Consider the following 11,421-nt stretch of genomic DNA (forward strand, 5'->3'; position numbering starts at 1 on the left):
TTCTAACTCACAAATATATGGTTTCATTTCTAAAGAAAAAGGCTCAGTAATTGAAAAAAACAAAAACTGGTGACTAGATTTTAGCAAGCGTTACTCCCACAGGATTTTATAGTGAATTCATTTGGGGACTTTTTTTGTCTGCATTACTGTTCTCATGTCATGTCATGGCGATGAAAACATTAACGTGAGGGAGAACATTTTAAGCAGACTGTGGAGGATACTCACAGTGTAGTGGTAAGGAAGAGGAGCTTCTGTATACTGCACTCTGAAGTTTTCATACTGGCCGCCTCGCCATAGGGCCTCCATTTCATAGTCATAGTATGGATCAGCATATGGATCACTGCGGAGGGAAACACATTTGAATTGTACGAAACCTCACAAAAGGTTACTTTAATATTTATTAAGCACAAAGGGCAAAATGTGCTTTTTTTTTGCTGGTTAATCTCCTTTCATGTTATGGTGTTTTTATAAACAGAGATTTTACATATTTTATGTATATGGTGGTGTGTTCTTTATTCTACAACAGTTTTCCAAAAATTAGATTAAAAAAATCACAATATATCGCCTTGCTTACAGTATCGCAATATATCGCAATATATTGAATCGTAATCCCCTGTATCGTGATACGTATAGTATTGCCGGATCCTTGCCAATACACAGCGCTAATACAAAGTACTGCGGCATGTCATTCCTTTTTTATTTGGACCCGCGGTTTTCAAATCCTTTGTCAGGCGGTCTTTGATTTATTTGATTGACTTGATTCAGAGTTCCATATAAGTTTGGCCAAACACAACTCCATGGCTGGAAAAAAAAAACTATGGAAGAATTGGAAGATGAGGAGGAGCTCCTGTGCCTGAAATTATTAAGGTTGTTGTAACGGATGTGATGTATTTGTCCATCTCCCAGCTCTGTTGGCAACATCAAACTCATGCAGCGCCGGTGGTGCCTTGTGTGTAGTCACATTTTTCAGGAGGTGCATGGCACGTCTCTGCGACTCTCATCGGCTCTGGGCAAGCTTTTCCACACAAGTATAAATTAGGCATTAGTGAGTCTACACTTACCCATATATAGGATCTCTGAACTCCATTTCACTGAAAGAAGAAAACAGATTAGTATCAATAACAAAATATCAATGATATCATATTTGGTACATTTACAACACACTAATTGTTTGTACGCTTAAAAGGAAAACTTGTGTTTTGCTCTAAAGTCCAATATTTTCTTAGGGAGAGGAAAGCCAGACATGACCCTTACTACAAATAATTATACGGAGATTTTATAACAGAAAACCAGAATTTACAGATAGACTGGTGTGATTTAAGTATGGTGGGTTAATTAAATGTAGGGTTGGTTGTGCTGTTCAGATACATTTTTTTGTTGTATTTGTTGAAATTTCTCATTACATCCCAACAGCAATCAATAAATCAAATGCTCTGATAAAAGAAAAAAATTCAGGTATCTGAAAGCTGTAACTAGTGGTGGAGCAGGTGGGCCAACCAGGTTCAAATCTACAGTAAGATGGAGTGTTTCTTCTTCTTCTTATTGTACAATATGTGTGTATTTGTTTAAAACTATTTTGTAGTGTGTCTGTCATCTCACCAAGCTTTACTTAAATCGTGCGAGTCTGACGTGATTGGATTTAGGATTTAAATAATTTAAAAGGTAACAGAAAAAAGCTTTGCGTTAAGCATGTACTTCAGGGCTAGAGGTGCTGACAACTGCAAGATAAACACATAATCAGAAAAACAATTGTTCAATATAAGGAGGTAATACTCTCTGATGATGCGGTAGCTGCGTTCTCTGAAGAAATCGTTCTCTTTGTCAAATTCTCTCTCGTCCTCTCCGATGGTCACGTTGAAACGCTTCTCCTCAAAGTCCGGTTCCTGCTCCTTACGGATGGTGGCCTTCTTTAGCACCTATGGGACACACAACAATTTGATTAAAACACAGATATAACAGTCAAAGGGCACTATACCACACAGAAATCTGCAAGTTTTATTATGAAGTAAAGAGACTGTGTGTTGTTCATCTCATATTATGTGTTGTTTGCTGTACATGTAATATAATGTAATGCTGGTCCTATGTTTCACATGAAAATCTTCTGTGACAAGGTAGTAATCAAAACCCATTTGGTTAACAAAATAGGCTTTAAGCCTGCAAACCTTGCAGCTTGCAAGCTCTGCCTTTTGGTCTGGAGCGTCATTAAACAAACAGCACTACGGGCGCAGTTAGTTTAAACACTCAGCAGCATGAGGAAGTGGAAGCATTTACCTCTTTGGCATGCCTCAGACCTCGCTCCCAGGCACTCTCCACAGGAGGCTCCACTGGAGGAGGTGGTGGAGGGAGCTCCTCCACTGCAGGTCCAGCCTAAAACAGTGACAAATGAATTCAGTAGTTTCTCTATATTTGCACACATGCTCACAGAGAGATGCAGAGGCCCAGTGGTACAGTCAGTAGAATTACAGGTGGCGGAGACACAGTTCCTGAGCATTTGTACTCATTATTTTTTCTCTTTATGTAAATCTGTATACATGTACTGTAACAATATAAAAGCAGTCTGTGCACAATTTCTTCAAATTTACATAGATTTTACACCGTTTTAACTGTTTAACAAAAGTAAAAGACGTACCCAGGGATTATTGGGTATGAGTGGGTGTGGTCCTCCAGGAGGCGCTCCATTAGGTGAGAAGAGGTCTGGCTTAGTGATGAGGGAATAGTTCCCTTTGTCATTGACTCCGGGGTGGATGAACCTGCAGTTCATACCCCAAGTGCAATTTCCTGGAGGAAACAAAATGTACCAGTATGGTTTAAAATAATTTGCAGGCAATTGATAACACAGGCACAGTTACCCAGAGAGAGGAACAAAAAATAAATTATTTTTGGTACTTTCTTTCTTTCTATTAAGATGCAACAACATGAAATTTTAAGACAAATGCCAATGAGAGATATCCTAAATTATATCAATATGCCTTCTACCAGCAGTGACAAATATATTGGAACATTAATATTCGTGCTGTATCCCCATTATCTATCCTTTACTTAAAGATCGGTAATAAATAGAACAATGGCGAACATTTATATTTGTTGCTAACGGACAATGAAACTACTTTCTAAACTGCTGTCTATATGTTTCTTATTGAGAACATGTCTTTACTATGGGCAAAATAAAAAGAAACCAAAATCTTTGATAAGTACAAAGGCTCCCCCTGCTGTAGAACAACTTGCATAACAGGGGCTGACAGAAACAGTTACATTCTTCACATGTACTTCATGTTCTTCATCACGGTAACAAGACAGATATTATTACAATGTTAGATTGTTATACATCTATAATTATGCAGATAGCACTTATATAGTTGTCATTAAATATTCTAGGGGGCATGGGATTTGAGAATTTTAGTTAGTATTCAATCAAAGTGAAATCACTAATAATATCTGCCTGTGTCAAATTTAAAAATCCAACCCAAGAGCATTATTTGTGTTGTGTGTGTGTTCATCACATTAACTTTTGTTACTGTGCCATAATCCTCTTTTCAATCATACCACTACAACTTCCAAAATTGATGATATGGTGGTACCAGAATTGTCTAAAAAGGAAACCCACAAATTCCCAGAGTCCAAGGTGTTGTCTCAGCAATCAAGAATTTAGTTTATTATGATATGAGATTCTATCAGATTAGACCAAAGTTGGCAGCAGTGAACACACTAGAGTTGGGTCGATTACCGGTATTGCCGGTCTGGTCTGGTCCGGTGTACGAGCTTACACCGTTTTGATTTTATGCCAACCGACTGAACCCACATTTGTCATTATGACACGTTCTGGAAAAATTAAAAAGTAGCCGAAATCAGCAACCTGTGCCGACGTCATCACGGCGCTAAATCCAGTTTATGGCAATATGACAATGTGATTAACATATTATTACGTTTATAAACTGACTAATGAAGCCACTAGAGTCACTAGAGTCTGACAGGCTGTGCGCATCTATGACTTCAACATAACACCGGCAAAATGAAAAAGATCACATTTCAGTAGAGGTGGGAGGGAAAAGGGGCGCACGGCGTGCATTGTGTTTGTTTACTAGAAAGTTCACGTGTTTTTTGGGGTGACGAGACAAGACGGGCTTCCGTCAGCTAGTTTATTATAAGTCCAGCGGCCCATAACGTTAGCGTGTAGGGTTGAGAGAGAGGGGGGGAGAGGGAGAGGGGGACAGAGAGAGAGAGAGAGAGAGAGAGAGAGAGAGAGAGAGAGAGAGAGAGACGGGCGTTGGTTCAGGGGGCTCACTGAACCCCCTAGAAATGCATCTATTTTTTATAATAACGTAGAACTAATAATTTATTGTAATGCTGAATAATATCGACCTTGCTGTGTCTTCATGTTGAGAGAATAAGAAACCAACAAGACAAGAAGATAGATTTGTTGTTTTTATTAATTCATAGCCTGATAACATCAGACACTCTCTGTCCACACACTGTTATATATGCACTTTCTGTTACGCCATGTAAACACACCACGTACCTATCAGCTGTGTGCTGGAGATGACTGGAGACGTAACCACTTTAAAGATGGGTGAGTACTAGGCTACTTGCTCTATTCCCACGTTTGTGTTATTTTTAAATAGAAAACAGGTTTTACTGCGATATTTACTGAAAATGACTAAGAAACCTAAGTAAGTAAGTGAAATGAGGAGGTATCGTATCAGATAACTCCTCATTTCAACTTCACCAATCAGCCGTTCCTCATTCGTTGGAATAAGGAATAAATAGAAACAGGGCATCTGACAAAAGTTCAGCTCAAAACGGCACGCCGTGGCCAGTTAGCTTATTCCAATAGAAAACAATGCAATCAAAATGATTTTGTCACTGAAGCTTGCTGGCGTCGCATTCTGTTTGTGTTTGGAGGCTGTAATGTGCAGACTACATCCCAATACGTTAGACCTCTCTGCGTTGTACACATTACATTCCCTCTAGATTCTTTTTGTGAACCCCCATCCTTAAAGTTCAAACTGCGCCTATGGAGCGAGCGTGTGACTGAAGGTGAGTATGAAGTTATCAGTAACGGCATAGCTGTGAACGTAGCAATGCAGTGTGTGTACAGATTAAACTGTCGGTGAATAAATGCTTCAACTCCTCCAGACCCAAGCCAAGTTCCTGTGTCTTGCCGGCCATCTGTTGATTAAAGCGAAGGGGGTTAGCCCCGAAGCCAGCGACAACTTCAGCTCAGGCTTTTTTAAGGTAGACCAGCTATTCTCAATTTGTGACAAGCGGCTGCTGAGTCAAGAGTGACAGCTAGTGGTAAAATTCTGTATACCGGTCCGGTGTTATGGCTTAATATCAAACTGGTTTGGTAATTTTTACAGCAGCTCAACTCTAGAACACACACTTCCAATCCACATTAAAAATCTACTATGACATAAGTAAAACTTTTTTATGAATAGACAACAGTCAGCTTCTAGTACAGCATCAGTTGTAAAAGCTTTTATTCTAATGGTTCCCCACTTTAATATAAGAAATAGAGGGGATCCCTTGAACATGGTTATTATAGAATTCTGACCAAGATATGTACTGCGCGAGACATTTTACTGTTGAAAAATAAACTTATCAGTGCTCTCTGGAGGACAAGCCATGTAATGGCTACACTGTTTCTAAATGACCTGAAACTATCTTTGCCAATGTGGCACTGCAATTTCTTGTTAGTTACCCGCTTACATACTGTATACACATACACCTATATATCTGTCAAAATTGGCAGACAATATCAGCCATGCTGATATAATGGTTGGGTTCTGGGGTGAGACCTGCTCTTCACCACCTACCTTTGATGAAGAACCTGCAGATGGGACGTGGTCTGATCTTCCTGTCTGAGGGATCTTTGACCTCACCCTCCTCCAGGTCATCGTCCTGCCCACACATACAAAAGGCAAATGATGACACACGTTAGAGCGTCTTACCTACTAGAAATAAGGTATTTGGAGAATTTCTTATTTTGTATTTCATGTTAAAGAGTTGATAGAACATTATGTGGTAGGCATTATTCATTATATTCGACATAAAAACTGATGAAGGACATTTTTAGAAATTAAACAATGTAACAGCCCTCATCCTCAAATCACGAACCATCAACAGTATGTGACACTGTGCTGTCACACAAGGTTAAAGTAGGTCAACAACATCACAGGTGAAATAAATATGGAAGTATATTGACGACAAAAGATTTGAGGGAGCACAAAAATCACTCTGAGCTCTACTCAGTCTACAAGTAAACATTGGAGAAGAGCAGAATCTGATTTGAGTATGCAACCCCAAATTTCTCCTGCTGTTTTGGCAGCTTCTGAGCACTTGAGATCGCAAGAAATTACTCGCCAGCCGTTTTTTACTAGCAAGCAGCAACAATGCTGTCATGCAGAATGTAGCCACATGCCGTAATAATGTTATTATTAGTAGTAGTAACGGTAGTAGTAGTAGTGCAAGTAGTAGTATTGTTTGAACCATTATTTTCTCGAAGCCCACAGTCGAATCAGATCACAGTAAACCCAACCCCCGCAATGTCAGTGTTACGGTCTCAGAAGTGACCGTTCGTTATTGTTTGTATTGTTGTATGTTGCTGTGCGGCGCTGTTCCCTGTGCTCTTTTCTTTTGGTGCGCTCTGCTGTCCCGTCGCTCCAAGACGACGTCACGTCTTGGGGATTCCCTTCGGGGCCACGCCTCCGGAACGCCCTCAGGTGGATGCCCTTCGTTTCCCGCCGTTTGTGGTCCTGCCTCTGACACGTCACATGTGATTAGCCAATCACCAGCCGGCTGGGGCGCGTGGAAAGAATTAAAGGCCAGCTGTGACCAGACCAAGGCGGGCAGTGATTTCAAATGATCTGTTCCCCGTGCCTCTCGATTGTGTGTGTTGTAATTGTTAACTAGAATGTGTACAGGTCCCACTGGAGTCAGTGGACTTTAGATTGTTGTAGCTGTTAACTAGTCTGAGGTACTCGTTTAGGTATATTTTGTTGTGCATTTGAGTTAGTTGTGTAATTTGTCTGCTGGTTAGGATCGTTCAGGGCTAGGGTGTGTGCCTTTTGTTTTTCTCCGTTTCGGCCACCCTAAACCCTCGTTTTCAGTTGTTATAATTCAATCCATTGTATGTTTTATTTTGCTTTAATCAATCACCCATCAACCCCTACACCAACTCCGGGTTGTAACAGTCAGGCTCATTAGATTTCTGAGGGCAGCATTACTCTCAGAAGTAAGGGTAGCTTAGTGTTATCTAAAAGATTTTCAATGTCATGGCTGAATATTTAGACGATTTCGACAATGTGGGTGAGGTCTTTGAATTTGATGGCAGCCCATATTTATTGTAGCCAGAGTATACGGATATTCAGATTTCATGAGACTTCTCCTTGAGCAGGACTAAACAATAACAGACCAGATCAAGCGGACGGAAAGGAAAAACTTGTATTTCTCTGTAGGGTCCTTTCCATAAAGTTGTCAGACACTTATAATAACAATCTGAGTCTGTCAGTGGCAAAAACAAGCACTGTTAGTGGAAGGAACGCAACACTGACGCTGCTCACTTGACTTTGCTGCTGCCGTTTACAGCGTTCTCCCTCAATACTGGACCAGTTTCAAAAATGATTGTCCCCATTAGTCAGTTAGACACAAAAACATGGGGAAATACGTTGAAAAATACCAAAGTTAGCCTTTAATAATGTGCATTTGCTGACATGGAGTCTGCTCCAATAGCCCACTATTAACATACGATATGCAGTGGAGATTAAATATTTATCTGGCACAATAAAATAACAGGTGTAGCCTACTGTGGGAACTACAGAAATCCTCATACACGTGTACAGCGATGTCACAGAGGGGAGCTTCCTCCTGAAATGGCTGACTACAGACTCTGGCGGCTTGCATAAAGTACACAAACTCAACAACAGCCAAGTTTAATTTTGACCTGTCATCAAATTGCTCACAAAATGAACGTTAATTAGCAGCCACTGATATGACTAGCCAGCAACGTTTGTCCTCTTAACCAGTGAATGTGATGGTCAGCACTGGCTAAAAATTAGATGCTGTTACCTGAATATTTCATACACTTTGTTAAGGTGAACGACAGATCTAAAGTTGAATGTTATTTTGCCAACCTGGATGTTAGAATTCAGAGTCACTCGCACCAAGTGTGCCCAAATTATTTCTCACATTCAATCAAATTTTCACTTGCATTTGAGTGAAATGCACTGTAGGCTGCAGAGCAGGAGGGCAGTGCTGCACTACTAACGGGCTGAGGTGGACAAAACCCAATAGAGTACAGTAAAGAAACGATCGGTTTTATTTCAGCCGATGCCAATCTATTTAAATATGCCCGGATCGGCCCTGATACCGATCCTTTGGACCGGTTTAGGACATATCTATTGTCCAGCCATAACTGCAGTCTATAAATTCAACAGTTACTATTTTACAAAGTTTCGTATTGATGAATTAAACAACAACACAACAAAAAATTAATTCCAGACTAGAGAGCAGCACTTCTGAATATGGAAGGCATTTGTTTCCTAACACCTGCACCCAGCCAATCACCTCACACTGATTAACAAATAATCCAAACTATGATCACTTACATCAATCTCTCCTTCATCAATCTCTCCATCATCCTCATCCTTCTTCTTGTCTCTGAAGGAGTCTCTGCGCATCCTCTCGGGCCCTTTGGAGTCACCTGTCCTCTTGAATTCACTGTCTTTAGGAGATGGGGGGAGGATTGGTTTCTTCTCCTTCTTCTTAATGCTCTTTTCCTCACGCTCCTCTTCTTCTCCCTCCACTTTTGTGTCTTCCTCATCGTCCTCTTCCTCGGGTGCAGGGATGTTGGGCTCCTCTGGGACCTCCTCATCGTAATCCAGCTCGTGCTCATCCAGCTCCCGGGAAACAGACGCCGAGTCATCCTTCATCTCCCTCACCGCGACAGCTCTCCTCCTCTCGTCTTCCTCAGCTCTCATCCTTTCGTCCTCCTCTTCCTCCTCGGCCTTGCTTTTGTCTTCCTCCTCCTCCTCATCATCAACCTCAGCTGTCTCGGGATCTGCTGAATCGTCCTTTCTGTAGTCACAATATCCTTCCTCCCCATCTTCTCCGTCCTCTTCAGCAATGAAGCTCTTGCCCTGTTCTGGCTCTGAGTCTGGAGACTGTGGGGTGTCAATGACCCCATCCTCTTGCTCCTCTTCATCCTTCTCGTCCTCCCCGTCCAACTGGTCCCCCTGCGAACCGTCTTCATCCCCCTCCATCAGCAAAATACTCCCATCCTCCTGTCCCATCGCTTCTGTTTCTCCTGCAGGTTCCTCATCCTCTGGGTCAGAGACAAAGTCAGGGACAACCTCGTCATCTTCTTCCCTCTCCTTCTCTAATTCCGAAACTCTTCCTCTGCTTTGCGCCACCTCCTCCTCTTCATCATCATCATCAAGCCCCCCATTCTCCTCTTCATGGACTAGCTCACTGTCTGAAATGGCCCCCTCCTCCTCTTCATCAGGAGAATCCAGCAGTTCACTGTCAGAAAAGTCCTTCTCCTCCTCCGGAGACTGAGGGGACTGGGTAGGGCTTTCAGGAGTATCCATTAGAGAATATTCTGGTATAAACAGAAAAACAGTAGTCTGTAAGAAACAGTCAAAATGAAATATCCTAACTGAGCCCCCACACTTTGATGGTAAATTTCTGCTTTTCTATATCATGAAAAGAACATCATGCCGTACTCCATTGAAAAACCTGTCAATTTAACATGTACATATCAGCCAGATTACATACCAGGTAAAATAGGATTTCAGAACATGGGGTTGTATTAGGTACTTATCCATAGTAGGTGTATATATAGTAAGGGCTGTCTGACGGCAAGATACAGGAGTGAAAATATTCTATATATAGTGTACAATTAAACAGATATCATTTTTTTAGGTGAAAATACATTTTTGCTGCTGCCCCCCTCCACAGCACTATACTGTTTTGCTCCATTGCTAGTGTTCCTGTCTGTTTCTCCAAACTGGGAACGTGCTGACCGTCATCTACTGTAAGTAGTTCACCAACTATGGATAAATACCTCATACAACCCCACTTCAAGACACCCGATCTATCCCTTTAACTAACCAATAAAGTTATCAAAAAATGCATAATGCAACCAGAAAAAATATAAATATATAAATTTATTTTCCAACTGCAAATGACCACAATCCACAGTTTCTGTTGATGGAAAAATACCGACAGTGTTATATTCACGAGTATTTACACATACTCAAGTGTGTATATCTTAACCAAATGGGCAAAGAATTACATTGCCAGACCTTTAAATTGAGTTTGGCATATGAGACTCTACATAATACAGTAGAGCATAATATAGAACTAAATAATAACACACAAAATGTACAACAGCAAACATTTTTTGATATATTTACTGTATTGTTATTGTTGTCATTATATATATATCTTGTCCTAATTGTTTTGTTATCACTATTATGTAGTCATATTATTTCTTTATATTAATCTTGTCTCTAGTTGGAGGCTTCAGATAAGCCCAGTGTTTGTTTTTTTGCCTCTTTCTGCACTGTATATTATTCTTTTTTTTGTTTTTGTTATGTTGTATAGGCTGACCCCCATATGTGAACTATTAGGACTTTAAGAAGTTTAAACATGCACTATCTACCTTTAAACATGCACTATCTGCAACCATCTTGGACTCTAACCACTGGCGCACTTTACACTTACTTACACTATACATCCTATATACCACTTTATAGACTGCACATATGCACATATTACATTTATTTATTGACGGACTGCATACACTATGTTCACCCATTCACTCAGTATCTTTTATATCTCTATTATTGTGTTTATAATGTTTGTATACCTTTACCTCTCCTGTGTTTCACTCTGTTTGCTGATGTTGCTGCTTTGACACCTGAATTTCCCTCCGGGGATTAATAAAGGTTCATCTTATCTTATCTTATCTTATCTTATAATCTTAAATTGTGCAAAACAAATAAACAATAAACAATGTTTGTTTGTGGTTGCTTTGGAGCAAAGAAACACTAGCCAGCTTTGATAACAAACTGGCAATCTCAATACAGAGAATTAAAGCTTTAAAATACAGTTTTATATGAGGAATAAACATAACAATAGGTTTATAATTGACAACATCGTTGTCATGTTATTTAATGGAAGTTAACTTCCGGTGCTGCTAATTCAACAGCAAAGGAAAGAAACACAGCAATAGCAAGCTACCGTCATCTTCTAAAACCTCACGCACTGTCTAGTTACCTGCTTATGTGCACATCATTAGACAACACGTCCACGTTAGTAAAGATCGTGGTGAAGTCCCCCTGCAGCGTTATGTCTGGTATTAAGTACCAAGTGGCGCTAGTAGACAACAAGGCCTGTAACTCTGCCGTCAACCTGAGCAGA

At 40.5% G+C, this 11,421-nt stretch overlaps 1 protein-coding gene across 8 annotated transcripts in view; it reads right to left on the reverse strand.

The window, feature by feature from the left end:
* zc3h18 (zinc finger CCCH-type containing 18) overlaps nucleotides 1-11,421 on the reverse strand; it is a 38,157-nt gene that overhangs the window by 26,231 nt on the left and 505 nt on the right. For 7 of the 8 annotated variants that reach the window (XM_037766100.1, XM_037766104.1, XM_037766107.1 and 4 more), the window contains exons 2-8: nucleotides 8,604-9,595; nucleotides 5,814-5,898; nucleotides 2,630-2,778; nucleotides 2,272-2,367; nucleotides 1,774-1,916; nucleotides 1,062-1,091; nucleotides 226-340 (exon numbers count right to left, since the gene is read on the reverse strand). In XM_037766100.1, coding sequence (XP_037622028.1) covers nucleotides 226-340; nucleotides 1,062-1,091; nucleotides 1,774-1,916; nucleotides 2,272-2,367; nucleotides 2,630-2,778; nucleotides 5,814-5,898; nucleotides 8,604-9,584 — 1,599 coding nt within the window. In that variant the 5' untranslated portion in view covers nucleotides 9,585-9,595. Of the gene's footprint in view, nucleotides 1-225; nucleotides 341-1,061; nucleotides 1,092-1,773; nucleotides 1,917-2,271; nucleotides 2,368-2,629; nucleotides 2,779-5,813; nucleotides 5,899-8,603; nucleotides 9,596-11,277; nucleotides 11,416-11,421 lie in introns of those variants that run through there. The other variant, XM_037766102.1, reaches the window with a different exon arrangement.

The sequence above is a fragment of the Sebastes umbrosus genome, chromosome 4 (assembly GCF_015220745.1).
Source record: "Sebastes umbrosus isolate fSebUmb1 chromosome 4, fSebUmb1.pri, whole genome shotgun sequence".
In the NCBI taxonomy this organism is placed as follows: Eukaryota; Metazoa; Chordata; class Actinopteri; order Perciformes; family Sebastidae; genus Sebastes; species Sebastes umbrosus.